The sequence below is a fragment of the Periplaneta americana genome, chromosome 12 (genome assembly GCF_040183065.1).
Source record: "Periplaneta americana isolate PAMFEO1 chromosome 12, P.americana_PAMFEO1_priV1, whole genome shotgun sequence".
Lineage (NCBI taxonomy): Eukaryota > Metazoa > Arthropoda > Insecta > Blattodea > Blattidae > Periplaneta > Periplaneta americana.
The window spans coordinates 17,946,649-17,969,725 of NC_091128.1; the positions used below are offsets into that span (position 1 = coordinate 17,946,649).

The window sequence follows — 23,077 nt, forward strand, 5'->3', positions numbered from 1 at the left end:
AAGTCCCCATTTTTTAAAACTTCAAACCTTAGAAAGTGCTAGGACATTCACAAAGAAATTTTTTACAAATATTTGAGCTTTACTAATTTAAAGAGTAATATATCCTACATCATCCAGCAACAGTTGAGAATAGTGCACCAATTAATTAGGTTACTCATTCATTTTCAATGTTTGAAATGGATAGGGCATGTAGCACGTATGGGCGAATCCAGAAATGCATATAGTGTGTTAGTTGGGAGGACGGAGGGAAAAAGACCTTTGGAGAGGCCGAGACGTAGATGGGAAGATAGTATTCAAATGGATTTGGGGGAGGTGGGATATGATGATAGAGACTGGATTAATCTTGCTCAGGACAGGGACCAATGGCAGGCTTATGTGAGGGCGGCAATGAACCTCCGGGTTCCTTAAAAGCCAGTAAGTAAGTATTCATTTTCAACTTTAATACTGAAAATGTTGTTGTTTTCTAATGCCAGGCGTTTGACAAAGTCATTTGACCCCTTGCACTCCAATATTTTTGAAATATATTATCATGGTCAGCCAATGAAGCACAGATTTTGAGCTATGCAGGTGTTTGGCCAAACAGTCATGGCCTGTTGCCAATCTAAATGCAGCTACAGACGATTTTCCTGGTAAATCGGGAATTAACTGTGGATTATGATGCAGTAACTTCCATTTTTTCCCTTGAGATTGTGATATCAAATTTTGTTTGTTGAAGTCTAAGTATGTAGATTTAATAAATCTTTTCACAGAGTAGATTTACTAAAATACTGAAAATGTAAGACTATTTATTTTGTTTGAAAAACTTATAAATTCTCGATAAGGACTAACAGTCATCATATAAATACCGAAACTGCACTAAAAATTAGTCTTTGCTATTGTTAATCAACAGTTATAAACATGTTAGTTTCTCTAATAATTTAAGGCCATGACAGCATTTCATAAGAATTATAAGGTGTCCCTAAACTTTCTAGCAACACTGTATTTAAATTAGAATGTTATTGTTGTGACAACTGGTATGTGTGGATAAATTGATGACTGTTTGAATGTAGATCAGATTGCCAAGCATTAACAATTCTCATGCATGTGCAATAATTTTAGACAGTACAAGGTAGAGAGAAACATATGTTCTCATTCACTTTGCTACCAGAATTCTGAATAGTGGTAACACAGAGGCTAAAAGAACTAATGAACTGACCACAATATACCAAGCACACATTAGCAACAAGTCTATTAGTGAATTCTTTAAGAAGGAAAAAATGTTTCTAGAATTTCATTAGGGTATTAGAATGATTGTCAATCCTACACAGTATACGTGTGTGTGTGTGTGCGCGCCTGTGCACACAAGTGAGTGCATGTGTACGTATCAGAAAAAATAAAATCTACTCCCTCTGTCCCATAATAATTGTCCAGTATGCCGAAATGGTATTATAGTAATTACAGACGACGGGGCAAATGAGAAGTGCACGCATGAGGAGAAGCGCTGTAGATCAGTGCACAAGGTTATGCAGAGCAATAACGTGATTTTATCGAGACAAGCAACACACATCACCCAGAAGATTACCGAAAGTGGGTATTGGTTTTCAACTCACCGGTGTGTCACTATATACAAACAATTGTAGCAAAGCAAGCTGGAAATCGTTAGTAGAGCATACTCCTGCAGTGAGTACGTACTTTTGAACAGACATGGACATCCTGGGAACACAACTGGCGGTAGTGAATGACAGGGGTAGCAAGAACCTTACAGACAGTGAACGGCAGGCGGTATAGGAGTTTTTGTTGAAAAACACTATGGCTAACATAGTGAAGAAAGGTGCCATAACAGGTGCGGCCGAGAAATTTCATGTCAGTAAAAGAACAGCACGCTGCATTTGGCAACGGGGGAGGCAATCTTTGGAAAGTGGATTCATGCCCATCACCAAATTAATCCCAGCAATAAATGCAAAATGGCCTCCTGGACCGCGCACAGGGAGAATTCAGGTGTCAGTTCAGCAGGACAATGCGCGTCCGCATATTGCTCCCAATGACCGCACCTGGATGGACGCTGCAGCAGCCAGTGGAATCACTTTAGAACTCGTGTGCCAACCGCCAAACAATCTGAATACGAATGTTTTAGATCTGGGGTACTTCCGGGCAATTCAGTCTCTCCAGCATCAGGCAGCTCCACAAACTATTGAGGAGTTGATCGCCGCCATTGAAACAGCTTTCTCTCAGCTGACACGCGACAAGCTCAACAATGGAGTCCAATCTCACTGAAATAATAAAAGTCAATGACGGGAACAACAACAAGATTCCCCATATGCAAAAGGGGCACCTGGACCACCTCAACATCCTGCCATCTCGCTTGCAGTGTCCTCGAAACATTTACGACGAGGCTACAGTAGCACTGCAGCAATAGGTCTGTGGTTCTAGGCAAGCTGTTAGAATGACAACCTTCCTGGTCTAACAGGCAGTTTTTTCGTCTTTACTCGTAGGAGAATGTTTTTCTTTGTTTCACTTCTTGGTCAATTTGTACTACTCCTGGAGTTAATAAAGTTGCACTCCTAGGAGTATTTATTTTCGGCTCATTGACTAGCCAATTTGTACTGATCCTGGAGCCATAAAGTTGTACAAGTAGTATTCATGTTCTTTTTTTGGCTCAACGATTGGCCAATTTATACAGATCCCGGACTAATAATTTTTTTCTTTTGCTAATTGAGTGACAATTTTGCACTGATTCTAGAGTAATACAGTTATATTACTCATTCATGTGTTTCATTTTGCTCCTATGTTAACGTCAGTGTAAAATTATAGACATCAGACAATTATTATGGGACAAGAAATAAAAGCATACTGGACAATTATTATGGGATAGAGGGAGTATTAAGTTTCCATACTTATATTACGATATTCTACCACAATAATTCTCAATACAAGGAGCTCTTTTCATGCAAAATAAAAATCCAAGCATGTTGAGACATCTGACAATCCTGTATAGAACAGACCCATCCTATGTGCTTTGGAAATGATACAAACTTTGTGAACACTGACTCCCAAGATATATTAAAGATAATTTTACAGAAACCATTATTTAGTGTTAACTGCACATATACCACATACAGTATATCCATATACAGAATGTTTCAAAAGTGATGGTAAAAAATTTAGGGATGCAAAGTAAAAACGAAGAGAAGCAAAAAATTCCAGTAAACATGGATCCACAAATTAACTGTTTATGAGATAATGCCATTTTGTGCTGGTTGGGGCCCGCTGATTACTAAGTACTAATTCTAGCAAAAGCAATGATAATTCAATTTTATTTATCAATCACGAGACAATAAAATTCATAATTTTGGCTTCAACACCATAGAAATCTAATTAAACACACACAAAATAAACTTTTTTGTTTGAACAACAGTAAAGTTTGTAGGTAAACAAGATACAGTACAGTATGAACATGATACTGAATAATTTTACAGCAGGTATTCAAAATACTGACCATGCACTTGAATGCATCTGTCTAGTTTTCTCCGCAAAGATCCAAGAACGTGCTCAAGCAGTTTGACCATTCTTCATTTTCTGGAAGACATCTACAATCCGATGCTGCAATTCTTCAGGTGTGGTGATGTCAATTGTGTAAACAAGGCTTTTTGCATAACCCCACACACAAAAATCCAAAGAATTTAAATCCAGTGATCTAGGTACAGATTCTCAATTGCCCATCCACTGTTTATGATATCGTCTATTTATATATCACCTCACACTTAGAAGGAAGAGTACAAAACATGAATTTTGTATTTAACCATGTCCAGGTGCTCGGTTCACTGGCAGTCCCAAGCAGCAAAAAAAAGGCATTATCTCGTAAAGGGTTAATTTGCGAACCTATGTTTACTGGAACTTTTTTGCTTCTTTTCGTTTTTACTTCTCATCCTTAATTTTTTAACATTACTTCTGAAATACCCTGTATAATTCTGCAGAAATAAATCAGATCATTTAATTATAAAAGGTAAGGTAATTAAATTTTAATTGCTATAAACATAGCAAATCATTTTGCAGTTCATTTTCAGAAGCACCTGTACATCAGTTCACAGTGAATCTTAATTGCATTTTACACATACTCATCCAACACTGGTAGTCAAATACAATACGAAAAAAATGAGTGAGAAATTTAGGTCGTTTAATCACTGACTATAGTTCTAGTCACATTAACCTAACAAAGTTATTTTCACTGGATGCTTTCATTGCAACATAATATATATTAATGAATTCTCACATCTATTGTTCAATTATGTGATACTAGATGCATGTTTGTAGGGTTGCTGACATCATTCTGTAAGGGTAGTATGCATAAATGGATCTGTGCAAGAAAGACTAGAGACCAACAAATGTAAAGGAAACTTAAACCAAATTTCATATCAAACACTTTTACAAATATCAGTTCAATTCTATAAGAAAAGGTGACATAGAGATTACATTAATGTAAAGAAATAAAGTTATACATTTGGTTCGGCTTAAACTTCGTGAACTGGTTTCTTTCTGCATGTCATCAAGTTAAGGTAAACATGCTACACACCTGTGATTAGTGATGCTAGTGGCTTCACGTAGAATGAGAATCCCAGACAACTGTACATTCTATTGGCAGTAAACTTCAGTGCCATCTGACGAATATTATACTGAAACAGGCAGTTTGAATACCAACTGAGTTTCACAGTATTTCGAAAATAATACAGAATACTGAATTCTATATTTAATATAATAATTTTTAGTAAAAACGTTACTGTCCAGTAGTATGTTGTAGTTGAGAACCCTACTACAAAAAGTTAGAAAATAAAATAGCAAATTGTGATGAAGTCGAAATTAGATTAAACTTTTTTTATTCTTGTTTCTTGCATAAAATGAAGACAGCTGTACAGAAAGTCCCCAGAGATCCTACTCTCGGAGAAATTAATTATCATATGGAGAATTATTTCTCATTTTTGCTGCAAACTTAGTCAAACTCTATAATGGTTCCCCAAATCTCATCAAGCTAATTCAGGCATAGCCACTACTCTTAGTGAAAAGCAGCTCCTTGTTACATACAATATAGAAAATAAAAGTTCATCTTATTTGATTGCATAGTCAATGATTTCATTTATGAATGTCTTTCAAAAAACAGTCCAAGAAGATAAACTACAAGCGGTAATATAATTTGAAACATAACAAAGGAACTGAACTGTTATGAAAATATAAAATGTATACAGTGAAACTTCTCATTTACAGACATCGAAGGGACGTAACAATCTGTCCGCATCTGGGGGGGGTGTCCTTTATTGGGAGGGAGGCTCCCCAATCTTACAGCAAATTTATAATATGCATTATGTATCCCTTCACGCTGTAAATGAAATGTATTACTGTAGTTTAATTCTAAATATAATATACTATACTAAATTCTTGCAACTTTGAACTACAGCTGATAAGTCCGAAAAAGAAAAATTCAGTACAGTGCTATACAATTTTATTCTAGGTCAACAACAATTATCCAGTCCATTTTGAATCTTGCGTACACTACTTTTAACACTTGAATATAATTAATTGATTAACTAGCGGACTTACTCATGTTAATTATGTAAGCCGCACAAATCTTACATAATTAACACGAGTAAGTCCGCTAGTTAATCAATTAGTTATACAGTATTGTAATTTACAGTTTTCAACTTAACTTTTACATTCAGGTACCATGTCTCTCGAAACCGAACAAATGACTGAAGTGAAGAGAATAATCCTACTAACCTTATCATGTGTTGAATACAATTTCACGATCGTGGAAACCTGGACCCATCAGACAGGTTAAATTTTATGACTTTGTTTATCCACCCGCTTCCAGCTAACAAGGGTCAGCTAGCTGAACTAGGGATAGCCTACAAGACCCTTATTGTCTTCCTTCATGTTAAGGAATTTCTGTACAGTTCTCAAAACCAAGTTTTCCATTTTTGTAACACATTAGGTCTTGAAATCCAAGTTCTGTCCCCAGTCAGGAGGTAAAGCAAGCTGTAGGACTGTGAAACAGCTGTCCGTGTCCGTGTCTGAGTGTCCGTAAACGAGAGTTAAATTTATCATTATTTCTATATTTTTTCAGTTGGGACATACTACAGTGGACTAAAGTGGACTTTATGTTGTCAGCAAACTGCTGGATACATTAAGAAGATTGATTGATTGATTGATTGATTGATTGATTGATTGATTGATTCAGTTGGGACATAAAAATCTGTCTGTATATGAGGAGTATCCGTATCTTGGGGGTGTCCGTAAGGAGAGGTTTCACTGTAATTGAAAAACATGTGTCAATTTCGTGACACTATATTTTTTTCCTGTAAAAATTTTAATTGGAATTTAGGAGAATTTATAAATCTATAAAAAAAAGTCTATCATAACAACTGTGTTAGTATCCAATATTAACAGTATCCAGTAATAATATTATTTTACAGTAATGTAATTCATTATACATTGTGCAAATTCAGTAAAAATCAGTCACAACAGAATCATGTTCATCAGGTTCTCACCTGCATTTTCAAGTCCGATGAGAGCTCTGGTGCTTTCATCAGCTTCTTGACTTCACGTCTACTCTCAACCAACTTGCGGATTTCTGTTGGAAGGATCCCAGGTTCCAGTCCTGGGCTGGGAAGTTCAACTTGAATTTCATTCTGTAACACATTTCAGTACAGAAAAATGCAGTTCACGTGCATAGTTACCATGCTTTGCCACCAGGGGTCAGTAGTAACAAATATGGCATTCAGTAAATGTGAGCAGTCATTTTGTGTTGAAATATGCAAGAACCTCATCCATTATGATTGTACAGCGATGATTTCGAAAATAATTCCAGAAGTCAGCATCTGTTTTCTACAGTATCAAGAAATGATATGAAAAATTCTGGATTTATATGGACATGTTGGAAAACTGGATGATGCCACAGCTGAATAAAGACAGGGTAATGATTACACCTTTGAACAAGACGGCTGTCCAATTCATTACTGAAAAGGCATGCGAGGATATCTCAATCAAAATTTACCACAAAGATGGATAGAGCACATGGGACAAGATGACACGTTAATTCAGTGACCACCTTGGTCCCCAGATTTAACTGTGTGACTTTCTCTTGCGGAGCTTTGTCTTTGTGCTTCCACTCCCTGCTAATCTTCAAGATCTTCGCAAACGTATCACCACAGCTGTGATTCTCGTAGACATACACATAGGAAGAAATGGATTATCACACAGATATTTGCCATATCTGCAAAAATCGACACATTGAGCATTTGTGAAATATGTAAAAAAATAAATAAATAAATAAATAAATAAACTTGGTTAGTTTACCTCTATTTCAGTATAATAAAATTTGGTATCCGTGCTTAGTTATTAGTGGTGAATTTTTGTAATGTTTCATGGACTTCTGAATAACTCTCAAATACTCCAGAAAAAATATTATGCCCACACCTCTCCAACGAACCAATTCGCTATTTTATTGTATTTTATTTTCTATCTTTTTATAGTAGGGTCCTCAACTACAACAGTACTACTGCACAGTAACTATAGTACAATTCAATATTCTTGTATAGCGCAGAAAGGTCATACAACACTTCCAGGCTATCAGGAAGACTTCATTAGAATGAGAATCTTGTAATAACCCTTTAGGACAACATAAATTAAGTGAGGTTAGGACGTAAATTTGCTTGATACTAGCTGCTGAATAATAATAAAATATGTATCACCTTCGTGACATTTTTCGTAATCAATTCATGTCAAAAAAATTGAATAATAACGACAAGTTAAGAGCTCTGCCAATGGGGGGAAGGGGAGGAGGCACTTCATAAAAATGGATTGTTCCTCAGAGTGGTACAACTTTATCCTAGTTTTCTCTGTGAGATACACTACACCTCATCCTCATTGCCTTTTGATGCCACTCTTCCCAGACTGATCGTGGTGAAGCAGAAGTTGTATTCCTGGATGATACTGGGATACAGTGAGCAGGATCAGTTTGTCACAGAACCCCTTGCGTGGCTCCAACACGAGACCCCCTGTGTATGCTGGTTTCCTCTTTCCACTCCGTCCTTTCTTTTGAACAGCTGATTCATCCATGTCGAATTCGTCCACCTGCTCCTTGGCTTACTACTTGTCAGGTACGATGAAGTTTTTTTCAGTGAAGGCATGCAGCAGCAGGAATTCATTTCTCTCTGAGCGTCCACCCATCAGTGTTTGTGACATCACATTACCTGCGTATGATTACATCACAAATTAAATTCTCTGCCTCATGCCCAATTAGATAATCAGTTAAGGTACGGTCACACGTCGCTACTTTTGCAGCGCTGCAGTACAAAAAACTGCGCAACTCTTGTACTGTGATATGTGAACAATGATGCAACCCAAAAAGTAGCGGCTGCCAAACTTTTTTTTTAATTGGGGACTTTAATTGAAGTGAATTTATAACAGTAGTAACTATCTCATGCCCCCATGTTTTATGTTGCTACCAATGTACTTCATTAGAACCATGTACCCAGCTTCAAAGCCGAACCTGCTGCCTGCTACCTTTTCATGCTGTGCGCAGCTTAAAAGTAGCGATATATGAACAGGGTTCTCAAGGTTGCAGCTGCAGCATTTTTGATACCAATTTTGTTGAAACTTGTGCAGCAGTTGCAACCAGTGTTGCCACCCAAATGTGTCAACGATACTTTTTATTGTTTGGATATATTTTAATGTGATGAAAATAAATGCTTTGTAACAATTACTAAATGTACAACACAGTCAGAGTATATTTACTGAAGATATAATTCCTTTTTTTTAATTTTCCGTAGCATGGTTTCCAACAGGAGAGTTGCCAACATTGGTTACTTGGTTATCATTTAAGTATAAAGGCGTTTTTTAATAACTTTAAAGTAAAAATAATGCCAATTTCTGAATACTAGTTAGGACAGAAAAGCAAATAATAGGTAAGTAAGGTATCGCATTAGTTTCATAACCCGAAACTTTAATGCGAACATAACCACAAAATGTATATTGAAAAGTCAACATGGAGATGAAAAGCTGCAGCTAGACTGTGGCTGCAAAAGTAGCGCCTTGTGTGTGAACAGACTCGCAACCTCCAGTTGCAACTTTTGCAGTGCTCGGGTTGTGCAGCATGAAATGTAGCGTGCAGCGTGCTACTTTTGGTTTATGTGCCAACATGACACACAACTTTTACAGCTGCAGTACAAAAGTTGCACAGCAAATGTAGCGACGTGCGACCGTACCTTTATGTAGCACACTGATTTGATCTCTACATACCAGCAATGTTTGTAATCTGAAGAGCAAGGGGCATCTGTTGAGCTCACACATGAGTCGGATGATGTAAGCAGCATCCTGCATAGTGCAGGAGATGAGCTGCAGAAGTGACTGTGATGCCCCATACAGACGTTTCACTTCATCAATGGTCACCTCAGCCTGTTCTTCTTCTTTCACGTGCAACACCTGGTTACAAATACATACAGCATCGTACTCAGACCTTTTAAGAGCCTCCATCTATTTCAAACGAAAACTATTTTGCTGTTACATTATTTTCCCATTGCAAACATTTTTTTAGTAGCACATCTTAATATAAAGTCAAGTGAGGTAAATTCAGTTTCAATGGATTAATGCTCCAGCAGAAATACATTATAAAAATTTGTAGGATTCAAGAAAATACGGTAATACAAAAAATTACAGAGGTAACCATTTGATGATTCTTGAAGTTGAGAGCCACTGCATTTTTGATTTCAAAAATAGGTTGATTAACCTTTTACTAAAAATTGTTTTGCATCCATCACTCTCAAACTGAGTCTTAGATATTGAATATGAATACCCAATCAATATAGGTAATTTATGAGATCAGTGTAGACAGTATGCCAAAAACCACTTTTCTAGTATGAGGAAAGTTTAAAACTTGCATTACCAAGAAATTTTCGAACACTGTATATTCCGTATAATGAGAAAGCAAAAATTAAGAACATTTACCCCAAATGTAGCATTTCACTTAAGCTATACAGTCTTTAAATTGAAAAGAGTCATTAAACAACTAATTATTGTGTTGGTGAACAGTCTTACATTCTCACAGAGTGCACCCAAATCATAACTCCTGGAGCGGATCAACTCTTTGGCAGATATCTTCACATCACACACAAGACGGCCACACATCACATTCTTCTCCAGGTTGAATGTGCGTCCCTACAAACATGATAAATTATATTTAAAAGAATAAAATTATGATACCATATTCGTGAGTGATGATCCACTCATCTCTGTGCTTTATCAATAGTGCAAGAAAGACAAAATCTCGTTTTCCTTGTTAAATTTAACACAGGAAATGGCTCCAGTACATGAATTTATATATTGACAGAATTAAACATACATCCCGGGGATATAATACAACTCAGAAAACACATGATTAGAATGAGCTCTATCATAGAAATCATGAGTGTATACTTTGTGGGCACCAAATGGTTAATATCAGTTTGATATCAATAATCTGGGGCAGATGATATCACTCAGAAAATACATGAAGAGGATGGACTCTATGACAGAAAGCATATGTGCAGAGGCATGAAAATATCGCAATTCCAATAAAAATAAGAAGCAGGTTCCCCCTCCCCACCCCACATACATTTCACCACATTTGAAACCTTTTCTGATAATCCTACTTGTCTGTGGTGTAATAATCATGATGAAGATCTGGAACACATTCTTCTATACTGTCCATCCATAAACCACAAAAGAAGTAAATTAAAATCATCAGTACCAGTTGCAGAAGACACAGCCCTCCAGTATATATTGACTACACCCCAACTCTGGCTACTAAAGTCCCGTCGCTCTAATTTCCGGCAGCCAATCGCGTTGCAGGTCAGCTACATTTAAACGTGTGCGTATTGTGATTCGCTGATTCATTTCTTAAGGCTCGATAAATAGTTAATATAATCGCCCGCCATTTTAGCTCTTTAGTTGGCGTTCGCAGAAAGCACACGAAGACGTTATTTGCTGCTCAATTATTTGCTGAATTACATTGCGTTTGATTTATTATCATAGGAGTTACGACATGATAATGTTTAATGGTGTTGCAAATAGATTCCTCGTATGGTAGCTCGGCAACGTAAGAACAAAAATGGCTAATGATAATACCTACCTAGACTTTATAGAGCCTTCACTTTCTAAGACGTAAGCAAAGAGGCAGAGTCACGCCGGAAATAACAGCGTCAGGACTATAGCAACAGGCATCTATAGTGAACACTGATCAAAATATTCATTTCTCGTGAAAAACAACTGAATAGACTACAGTGGACTTTATGTTATCAGCAAACAGCTGGATACATTAAGAAGACTGATTGATTGGATTGATTGATTGAAACCCTTTGAAGCTATTTTATAGTAAAGTAATCTTTAAAATAAATTATTGCTGCATTAGTTTCTTTCCTGTCCCATGTAATAACAGAATAACAGCCAATAGTACAGCAAACGAAACCAATTAGTTCACACACCTTCTTGGTCTGTATGTTGGCTCTACGCAGTCTGCCAAGCTTGGACCACTGTGGAATCTTGTTAACATTCATGCGGTGCCAGCCCATAGCCATGAAGTCGTGACCCATGATTAGGTCAGGGTCTAGCTTGGCCAGGAAGAAGCCCGGAAGGGGTTGTTCTGTATCCATCCTCTCCAGCTTTGTGGAGAGGTAGCGTGATGATGCAGCATTGAAGTCAAATGGCCAGGCCATGTGTGATGGTCTCGTGAAGGCTGCAACATCATGCGCAAATGTCACAATAGCAATTAAGTGAAAATTTCAGGTACAGAAAAATAAAATTACTATCAAAAGACCTTTAGGGAGGCCGAGACGTAGATGGGAGGATAATATTACAATGGATTTGAGGGAGGTGGGGTATGATGATAGAGACTGGATTAATCTTGCACAGGATAGGGACCACTGGCGGGCTTATGTGAGGGCGGCAATGAACCTTTGGGTTCCTTAAAAGCCATTTGTAAGTAAGTAAGTATCGACACTGCCACCATAAAATTATATGAAAATTCTAGATACAGTACTGAAGGTAATATATTACATTCATGGAAAAGAGTGGAATGTCTATCTGCACTACTAACATAAAATGATGTTAAAAGTATTATTAATTTTATTTGTGGACTAGAATGAAACTTCTATCAACATTACCACCACAAAAATATAGTGAAACTTCTGAGTACCAAAATGTTTACACATTCTATTTATGGTTTACAATGGAACTAACTACTACTCACATCTTTCAACAAAAGGGAGAAGGATCCATTGAAAATATAAGACGCACAAACTATACACTTGAACTTTATTCTGACACACATAATGTTAATCAAATGCCATTTAACAATGTTAAGAATTGAAATACCCACATGGAAAGATAATGACAAGTGCTACCATCTTAGGAATTGTGCAGGAAGAAAATTGGGCAATGTTGCCAACTTCATTTCGAATAAGCCACACTCTCGTATTTTTTACTTGTGTATTTCGGAAAAAAGTGTGCAGGGTATTTAAGAAAATGTGGTACAGTAAATATTTCACAGATCACACACTTTCCACAATAATAGGTACAGTCATGCAGGGTGCGAATTAACGGAGGGGATGGGGGGGGATTTCCCCCCATTGAAAAGTTATCCCCCTCTCATAAATTTATATTAATATCCCTGCCAGGGATAACTTCTATATAATATAATTGTTTTAATACGAGTATACTTTATAAAGTAGCTATAAAGTAAGCAAAGAAAATAATATTGATGTATTATCATCACCGGCAAGCTGACAACAATCAATAACTTAGGAATTACATATATAATCTTAAGCCTGTTCATGAATATTATTATTATTATTATTATGATCAAAATGCAAGACAAGCAACTCAGTGTGACCAAGCGTTGAGCTGTATCGAATGAGGGTAATAATAATTTTATGCACGGTATTCTCTATCTAGCATTCTATGCCTACCTCATCAGAAATCTTAATTCGCACCCTGCAGTCATGTCACGGCAATAAAAAGTTTCTTCTTTCTCCCTTTTTTTTTTTTTTTGGTAGGGGAGGGGTTGACCCCTTTCACCATGGGAGCACCACTAGTGTGAAGTGAAAGAAGTTTTTACAATACAAAACTGTCCTAATAAGAAACAACGAAATGTTGGTCATGAACTGTAATTAATTTCCGACTTTTGATAACAAAACCACTCTTGCTTTGATTTATTATCGTGTATTTCTATGTTTTTAAGGTAATAATCGTATGTATTTTTGTACATTTGGAATGTAGGCACAAGGTAAGATATATGAAGTTCTCTTAATAAATTCATATGTCTATGTTTGAATTCAATTCAGCTGGGAATTCCGTATTTTGATGTTGAGAATAAGCTGGTTCAGGAATCTTCTGATTCGCTGATTGAATTTTTAAAGGACATGTCATGCAAGTCACTAGAGTCTTTTGTACATCCTGTTTTTCCACCTTTGCAGCTTCAGCTTTAGTTAGTTTGTGGGTTGAAAACTTTCCATAATTTTTTCTCTGAAAGATATACTCCTTCCACTCTCTTCAGCCTGCCCATGTAGATGACATATTATGGAGTCTTGTATAGTTTATAAAGTTTCACGAGTGAACCAAGTACAGTAATTTAATTAAATTCATAATTCAATTTCATTGGACTGCGAGGGGTGACAGCACTGGCTTTTTTTTTTTAATTTATTGAGTATGGCCCAACGAGTATAACTCATATGTAGGGGCTATACAAGAACATACATATGTTATACAATGTAATTGTAAAGTCATGAAACCACATTCTGTGAAAACAAACAATAACACAAGAATGTATGAAAGAAAGAAAGCAAAATAAGAACAAATAGTAAGATAACAAAGTTTTGGGCAGAAAGAAGAAAAAGTTTTAAACCATGAAATAAATAAATCAACTGAGAATTAAAATAAATAATCTTCCCAAAAACATATTAAAACACGGGCAATTTGGTAAAAGTTTATATTCTAAAGGAAGTTGGTTAAAAGTTGTTAAAAATGGTTAAGTCCTTTCATTCCATAAGTTACGGAGCTATGCTGAGAAAAAAATATATTGTCTTTTTGTCTTGTTAAATAAGTAGGCCTATGTACATCTTTATTAAACTGAAATGTAATATTATTATGTATTAAATTGTTAATAACTTTGTACATGAAAATAGCAGCACCTAATTTGATAATTGATTCAACTGGTAGAACGAAAGAAAATTGATATAGATATTTAACTGGAGTCAAATAATGAAAACCCAATAAATTTCTTAAAGCTCTATTTTGAATAATTTGTAAAGGTCTCAAAGCAGTTTTCTTATTATGTCCCCAAATAAATTACATATACATTACATGAGAATGGATAAAAGCATAATATCCATTCAAGAGACAAGATATAGGCAAAGATCTTTTAAGCCTTTTCAAAATACCAGACATTGGAGCAATTTTCTCAGACAGCCAAAATATGCTTATTTCATGTTAAATGGAAAGGCAGTTGTTGCGGGAAAGAGAAATGACCATTGTCTGCTTGCGCTGTTCCCTGGAAGTAGTCCTTGAAACTATGCATACATTGTCGCCAAATGTCACAGGCACATAATGCTGAAGGGTCAAATACATAGAAATGTTCATCTATATCTTGTAACGAAAAAAAATTTACGTTTTGTTTGAAAGACAGAGTCTTTTTTCGTGCGAATTCTCCACGAAATCTGCTTTTTATTGAAAATATCATGATTATTGAAGTAATTTAATTGATTTCTATTAGTTTCGCGGATATATTCCACTTAATTTTGTACTTCCATTAAGGGAATTGCATGTTCCATGCATAGAATTAAGTTTTTAACACATTTCGTGTATATTGTTAATACTAAAAAATCACACCCCTATTTATAGCATGAGTATTAATTGAAAATGTTAAATAGTAAAAATACCAGCCCAGACATCTCCCTTTTGAATCTTTGGTACGCACCTCGACTTTGCACCAGCAGACAGGTCCAGCCAGCAAGGCCCCACAGTAAATGCTCCAGTGCACTTGTATTGGTGCCAAACACATGGCTGAATACCTCGACCTGCAGATCACTTTGTACCATTGGCTGATTAGCCTGCACATAAACAATCAATGCTTGTTATGGTTGTTCATTTTACACTTAATGCAGAAATATTTCTCAGTCCAATTTGTATTCTAAGTAGAAAATGTCGTTATTATAATATATTATAACATTAAAAATGAAATGCAATAAAACTACTTTTATTACACAAAACTCGTGTAAGGTAAGAGAAGGAACCACTGGACAAAAAATTTGCAAGGAAAACGTATTTAAACCAAGGAAAGAAGTAGCAACAGTTAATTTAGAAATAGAACACGTCTGTCTTGTTGAATATTTATGCAAACTGAAAATTTTGGATTCGTCTATATACATAATCCCTCCTGAGCAAGCATGAGACAACCTGTGAACATACAAAAGCTAAATCAGAGCTGTGAAAGATTTTACAAATTGGTATTATATTACATCTCCACAACAATTGTATGAAACCCATGAGTAATAACATTTCTCATTAGAAATGATGCCAAAATTTGGATCAGTCTGTTCGTGTATCTTTCTGTGAAACCACTATTTTTAATTCTCCTTTCATGTAAGAATCAATGTCACGGAAAGAACTTTCCTTCCCATTACTTACAGGGTATACAACCTCTAGGTACTCCTGGAATATCAAATGTGTAGTTGCGTCAACTTTGCGGGATTTGAACTGCAGGATTTTGTGGCTTTCTGCTATCTTCTCATTGAACTCTTTGTACACATCCATCATGGTCACCTCTTCCTCTTTATCAGTCTTCGTTTTCATGTAATAATGCTGCCATGAACATCATCATTATTATATGTTAGTTATGAATAAAATGCAGTCCTTATGAACATAAGAAGTCAAGCTATAATGTTATGAAGGAATCAATAAATTAACCGTATCTTAGTATTTGGTTTTTCCACTACTTATTTTTGGTGCCATGAATTATTAGTGAATTTCCGTTTTTATGTACAGTAGTGGCAAAAAAAAACCGGACCGACCCTTGTAGCTGACTTCAGAGCCTTGTTCACTCCAGAGCCAAGATAGACTGGTAACTAAGACTTTCGTCATGGATAAATATATAATAGGATGCGAAACTCACTGAGTTTCCCGTAACACATACTAGAGGCGCTGTTGTAGAATTGATCGTGCTGCCATCTATATGCGGTTAGAGGCGTTATTACATCTAGCAGCGCACCAAGTAGCGAAAAGAGTAACTACTCCGTGCATCCAGCAGCGCACCCAAGTAGCGAAAATAATAACTAATTACTCCGCGTATCTAGCAGCGCGCCTAGCGGCGAAAAGTTAAACTATATGCAGTAAATATTCCTCCTCCCCCCCCCCCGCCCCAAACCCTCAATTTAAAGTAAAGCTTTAAAATTTTTATTCCTCACATCATCTTTCACTGAAAATTGTTATTGGAGCCAATAGTTGGAAGAGACGGTCTATTTTACACTACCTTACAATGTAACTAATTAAAATACAGCCAAACAGGGACAGAAAATAAAAGAAAACAAGGTTAGATAATTGGGATTTTATTCTTTAGGTAATAGTGTATAGTGCACTTTAAGTCTGCAAAAACTAGTTACATAATTGAAATTACTATATTACTGTATACTATTTTACAATACATTCAACAACACAATTTTGACAAGGTCCATCATATCACTGTTTAACATACACTACATGTGCACTAGGGTTACCAGACTGTAACAATTTAAAAGCAGGTCATTTTAAATGAAAAAGAATTTTCCATATAAAAGCAGGGCATAATAGACTAACTTGATACTTGACGTGACGTCTTTTTACATTCTGTTACATAATTAGGTAATTTGTTTGTCTTTGTACAATAAAACTGATACAAAACTATTATCATGAATAGAATTGAAGTATACGGATTCTAAATTAGCTTTTACCTTATTTAATTTTCGGATTGTTAATACTTCTCTGGTGACTCGACTTGTTTGAGCAAGGATTTTACACACATAATTCCTCTAATGGACCCCAACTCAATAGTTACTCTCTTTTGTCCATTGGGAATTGGCAAGAAAGAAAAGCAGGACAATTTCTGATTTTTACGAACCCTGGCAGGATGCAGTCCATGTCAAGCGAAATCCAGAACATCTGGTAATCCTATACACACAGATACACTTACATATTTAGTGTGCAGTACATTGGTAAAGTCTATACAACAAATTGAATAATTGAAATTGTGGGGCCCAGTCGGATAAGAGAAAAAGCCACATCTATATATTTATATTTTGGAATGCTCTGCCATCTGTGCTCGTTTACAGATGTAAATGATACCATTTGAATAATGTGTTGTCATATAGTTTAGTCAGAACATATTTCTTCACATTCCAATGAGATATCCTACGTATCAAAATTTATGGTTTGTCCCCTTGTCTGCCTGGACCCATCAACTATTGGTTAGTCAACTGTCCAAAAACAGGTTTGGACCCTACAAGTAACACTCATGGGACAATCAGAGCAGGAGGTAATGAGTAAGAGTGGCCAATTCCTTTCCCCCCTCCGTTCCATACATCGCTGACTAGATACATATTACATTAATCAGATTTCAGATACTACAAAAAAATGTTTGATAATTGAAACTGTCATATTACTATCTACTATTTTGCAACACATTTTAGAACACTTTTCTAGGATCACATCTAAGGTTCTTAGACATTGTTGTTTGGCATACACATAACGGTAACGTATACCAAAATGTTGTATGTACTGAGGGTCAGAGTGAAATACATGAGCTGCATCACTTACTGCATTATGTTGGGCAAAAAAGTTTACTAGGTGAACTGAAGGTATGTTAACCCCCAACTTCCAAAGTCAAATATCTCTCTTACATACACACACATGTACCACATACTGTAACTTTGCTCCCTACAATTACACAATATATTTAACATTTGCTTAAAAACATTTTTTCTGGGGCAAAAAAAAAATAAATAAATAAAAATAAAAAATAATAAAAAAAGCTATGAACTTTCCACCAATATGATATTATACCTTTTTGTTACACACAATATGAGCTATTTACACTACTTTAAAGACACTGCAATTTTTTCTGCAGTCTCTTCACCTTTGCTTTCAGAGCTGCCATTTTTAGTTTGTTGCTCCTGGGTGAAGATGAGAAGTGAGGACTCGAGAAAAGTTTTCGTTTTGCAACACCAGGACCTAAAGATTACGAAATTAACTTCAGATTAATCTAATTGCTGGGAACTATTTTAAATAAAAAATGAAACGTGACAACACCTTTAGCCTTGTTAAGTTAATGTAGGCCTAACAAAAGGCATGCAAGCCATGGATAGGCTATATAACATACTACAAAATTGACAATACATCAAAATGTGATCAATATTTACCAAGTTTGGAAGGAGGTTTGGAAGGAGGTGTAGCTGAAGCTGAAGGAAACTGTTCCATCTTGGATGTACTCATGTCAGTATCTAAGGAAATAAATGATAAATTAAATTGAAGCAAGAATTGAACAGACTTTGTGCTCCATTCATTTCAAACTGCTCTTAACTGTATAAATTATAACTCATATAAATGTTAAGTAATAGTAACAATCCAAAAGTTTAATGCTGCAACAAATTTGATTGTGTTAATCTGAATTGTTCGTTGTAATGTAATATAAAATATTTTTTTGCTAATAGGCTGGGCCATAGAGGACAACTGACACTAACAGAAAGGGATAATCAGCAGAGGTGTTGGGATATTAAAGAGAAGTCAGTAAGAGGGAATGATAGTGTACTTCGTGTGCCAGGGAGACTTGTCAGGATATCAGTTGCAATATCGATCGTCTGGTTCAAAAGTGCGACAACTCAAAAAAACAAGTTTTGAGATATCTTCAGTTGAAAGTTTCAAATAAATCCCCTAAAAAGGGACAGATTTGTGGTTCATAACCACGACAATTAGAACTGAGTCAGTATTCAGGAAGAGTATATCACGATCTTCCAGTTCATTATTAATAGATTTCGAAATGTAGTAATAATGAATTAATAAAGTCCATAGTTATAATTACTTCTAAAGCAGTTTATTTCGTTTTTATTCTTTTTGGTTGTAAATATGACTTATCTCAATATTGAATCGGAAAGAGCTCCGAAAGGGGCTTTCAGTAGTATAAATAACTAAAAAATGGCAATTTTTGAGTTGTCGCACTTTTGAACTGGACGATCGATATATAACAAGATAAACACCCTGCCCTGTAGTTAAGAGGATTTGTTATTATTCGCTACTGTAAAAGAATGAAGTATGAAAACTGCAGACATATGGCAGGGGGCAATTAACTTAAATGACTACTAGCATGTTACCAGGCTCACAAGACAGTATCGCTTACCTTCAGCTGTGGGAACCACATTGAATAGGAGCGATGGTTGCTGATAGCCCCTCAGCTGTTCACCAATCATACTGTTCCCTGTAATAATCACAAAAAAAAACGAAACATAATTAATTATGTATTTTGAAACATGTAATGTAAGAACAGCTGATGAGAAACTAAGGCATTCCTTGAAATCCATAAACTTGACTAAGTGGAATAATTACCTTGTTGGCATGCATCTTTATTCATCCCGGCATATGCCGTTGAAGCAGTAATCTTTGAAGCTGGAGTACTCATAGGAGCAGGAATTGTTTGAGGCATAGCTGCCAAGCCTGCAGCCTACTCAGTTGCAGCTTGTAAACCTATGAGACTACGCGTACCTGAAAATAAAGAAAAGAGTAATGAAATCGGAAATTTTAAACATGAATGACATAAAAACATTGCTAGTGTACTAACTACCTTCAGCAGCTGCAGAATCAATCTTCGCCCTCCTACCATACGTCCGCAAAGTCTTGTGATGCCTGAAAGTTGGGGTAGACCCCGGTGATAAGGTCGCTCGAGGCATAACTGGGCTAGATGGTGGGCTCCGGATTTTAGGGTTTAATGGCACCACTAATCCATTAGCATGAACAGTGGGCACTGCAGTTTGCTTAAGTATCACTTTTTGTGAAGAGCTATAATAGTCAGACTCAATGAAGTGGTCCATGCAGATTCTCAACCTGTGTGTGTGGCATGTGCGGCAACTCGATACCGGTCCTCTAGCCCACAAAATCGGAGCCACTTCCAACACCTAAAGCAATGGATTACAATTACTAATGAGATAAAGTAGAAGAAATATTGAATAGAAATCATGCAAAAATTGGGGAAAAAAATAATAAGTTATCTGCTGCATTTGTGTTATTTTAAGAGATGTCTAATGCGCATCACTAGGTGGTGAGTGACCATAGGAAAACTGGTAGCAGCAACAGATATTGGGTAAAACTAAATTAAATATTAGGCCTAAGCTTATTATTATTATTATTATTATTATTATTATTATTATTATTACTACTACACATGATTGAGAATTTCTCCAGAATGGCTAACTACATCAAAGAAGGCATAATTTTATTTTCCATAACTGTGAGATGTTTATACTAAAAACCACGTGGTTTTAGTTTGCAGCCATGTGGCCTAATGCTACAATTCAGGTTTACGAGGTTTCATTTTCAGCCTTCTTGCTCTTTTTCGTCAATATTTCACATTTCGTTACAGTTTGACTGAATTTCGGAACCATCTAAATTTATACTCCTACTATAATCCTAAATAAACTAGCAGAAAGCAATGCACAGCTCGTCTAACCTACTTCACCAAAAAGTACATTGTTTTCAAGTGTAAGGTTTAGGCTACACAGGACACAATAATAATACTAAAGCTTACCTCATAGGTTCCTGAGGAAAATAGAAAAAATGCTTCCCTCCCACAGTATTAACAGTCTTGCATCCAGGCGCTGAGCATCTTCCTCGAATCTTTTGCATTTTTCTGGAATCCATCTTGCCTTCTTAACGCTGTTGGCTGGTCATCGGCCAACGTTCTGACTACTTCGTATCGGAGAGTGGAAACGCTGGTCCTCACGTAGTTCTATGATTTACCACCTACGACGTCGGGCGCTGATCACCTTATTTCAGAATACCGCTTCTAGATCGTGCTGTCCGCAGTTTCGCATCCTATTATATATTTATCCATGCTTTCGTGGTTGAATCCTGCCTGGGAAGGAAACTTTTTTTGTTCCTTATTCAAATTTATTCCCAATACTTTTCGATTGCAGCGATATTTTACTACTTAATTAACTTATTATTCCCAGAACATGAATTTTACCAGCTTATTTTGTAATGGCTTTCGAAATGGGCTAAGTCAGCAGTCGAAACTACAACAATTTCAATAGATTACTCGCTATCTTGTGAATGCGGGCGGCATGCGCAGCAGTTCATTTCGGGGATTTTGATTATTCCGTCGGTCCGGTTTTTTTTTTTTTTTTGCCACTACAAGGCCATAGGAGCCATATATGTTTTATAATAATTATAAACATTAAACTAACCTCTCAACTCGCGAAGAAATTCCTTGGAAGCTATGTATTTTCCAATTTTTCACCACACACACATTACGATATATTTGCATGATATGTATTAAGTTAACACTTCACCATTCACTGAAATATCACCCACCGAGCGTCCGCGCTTTTAATCACATCTTCTTCTTCTTTCTTCTTCTTCTTTTATTTTCTGACGCTATATCGATCCTCTTTCATTCGATTTTGGCGTCGTGTTTTGTGAGCACAATTTTCACTGTAATATCATAGTATATTGAGAGTCTGACTGTGTTTTTTTTATATATATATTTTCATTTTACAGATTTTCATGAGGGTATATAAGAGTTTTCCTATCTGGATTTCATTTTCGACTAATATCTCTGGAATCTTCCAGGGTCCCAATCCTAGTTTTTGGCTGATGTCGTGTATTAGTTCGTCTATGGATTGTTTATGGAGTTGACATTGAAAGAACATATGGTTTATTTCTCCCAACTGTTGTTGGCACTCACACAATGGAGATTCTCCCCTTCCTATGAGATGCAGATATTTTGGGGTTATTGCTGCATTATCTTTTAATCACACAAGGAGACGAGGACGATCGACACACTACTTTACAGTAGTACCAAGATATCATAATGTCCAGTAAAATCATTCCATTTCCTTAAGGTATGTATACTGTATGTAAATGAAGTAAAAATAACTGATATCAACAGCACAGTACTTCTCATTTACCTATAGGTTACTTCTATTTATTTATTTACTTTTAATGCAAATGTCACCGGAAGACAGAATCACACCAGTTTACTTTTTCGGCCTTGTGAAGTTGGCTATCCATTACCACCTTCCTCAACGCATCATGCAGTCAGGAATAATTGATACTCATTGTTGCGATATCTTTTTAATTCATAACATACTGATCGCGGCCAATATTTTATGTGACAATTTAGTAAGTTATTAACTGTAAATATCCAACTTTTGTATAAATATCTATTAGTTGGACATTACTTATTTATTAAATTCTATATCGCAAGGCTCGATGCTACATAGAGATTTTAATATGTCCGCCACGAATACTGAAGCCGAACTGTTCTGAACGGCATGAGGGAGAGGTGCAGTGTTGCCAACTCAGAATTCCATTTACCGCTGCACAAGCTTAAAAAAAAACCGCTGAACTGTAGTTGAAAAACTCCATATTTTTCTTAACACTTCACTTCCAAATTTGAAATACAAACTATACAGTTTTAGGAGTTAGAGAATTTTATAAAAATGTAGACTAAATTATGGAAAGTGTGTGTCACTTTGTACATTCAATGTTCTATGCAAAATCGTATGGATAATTAAATCTGAACATTTCAATATCACCTTACACCATTTAGGCCGAGCTTTCCAATTATCATCGGCAACTTCTTCCACCCAATCTTTCAACACATTATGTACGCAGAGCACCCTGGGGCTAGCGTCACTTACCCGCGGAAAACACAGTGCACCCAGCGAATAGGGATTATAAAGAATGGACACTTCGCGTCGGAACCTTTGATGTAGCCGGACTGATTTCAATGACCTTCAAGCCAGCTAAAGCGTGAGATTCTGCTTTCTCCCTAGAGTTG

At 36.1% G+C, this 23,077-nt stretch overlaps 2 protein-coding genes across 7 annotated transcripts in view; both read right to left on the reverse strand.

Annotated features, from left to right (window-relative positions):
* The window catches only part of LOC138710199 (DNA polymerase alpha catalytic subunit-like), a 558,528-nt gene extending 542,464 nt beyond the window's left edge, over nucleotides 1-16,064 (reverse strand). For all 5 annotated transcript variants that reach the window (XM_069840844.1, XM_069840846.1, XM_069840847.1 and 2 more), the window contains exons 1-7: nucleotides 15,685-16,064; nucleotides 14,975-15,107; nucleotides 11,487-11,737; nucleotides 10,063-10,182; nucleotides 9,268-9,450; nucleotides 6,516-8,219; nucleotides 4,550-4,649 (exon numbers count right to left, since the gene is read on the reverse strand). In XM_069840844.1, coding sequence (XP_069696945.1) covers nucleotides 8,211-8,219; nucleotides 9,268-9,450; nucleotides 10,063-10,182; nucleotides 11,487-11,737; nucleotides 14,975-15,107; nucleotides 15,685-15,849 — 861 coding nt within the window. In that variant the 5' untranslated portion in view covers nucleotides 15,850-16,064 and the 3' untranslated portion in view covers nucleotides 4,550-4,649; nucleotides 6,516-8,210. The remainder of the gene's footprint in view (nucleotides 1-4,549; nucleotides 4,650-6,515; nucleotides 8,220-9,267; nucleotides 9,451-10,062; nucleotides 10,183-11,486; nucleotides 11,738-14,974; nucleotides 15,108-15,684) is intronic.
* Nucleotides 16,065-16,584: 520 nt separating this feature from the next.
* Nucleotides 16,585-21,126, reverse strand: LOC138710206 (uncharacterized). 2 transcript variants are annotated; one of them, XM_069840857.1, is made up of 6 exons: nucleotides 20,822-21,126; nucleotides 19,862-20,192; nucleotides 19,627-19,782; nucleotides 19,421-19,498; nucleotides 18,447-18,527; nucleotides 16,585-18,258 (listed from the first exon to the last, which is right to left on the reverse strand). In XM_069840857.1, exons 3-6 carry the CDS (start codon nucleotides 19,721-19,723, stop codon nucleotides 18,128-18,130), a joined length of 387 nt encoding a protein of 128 aa, XP_069696958.1. In that variant the 5' UTR covers nucleotides 19,724-19,782; nucleotides 19,862-20,192; nucleotides 20,822-21,126; the 3' UTR covers nucleotides 16,585-18,127. The 2 variants fall into 2 exon arrangements, with proteins under 2 accessions (XP_069696958.1, XP_069696959.1); XM_069840858.1 differs by having other exon boundaries at nucleotides 19,859-20,192.
* Nucleotides 21,127-23,077: the final 1,951 nt, after the last annotated feature.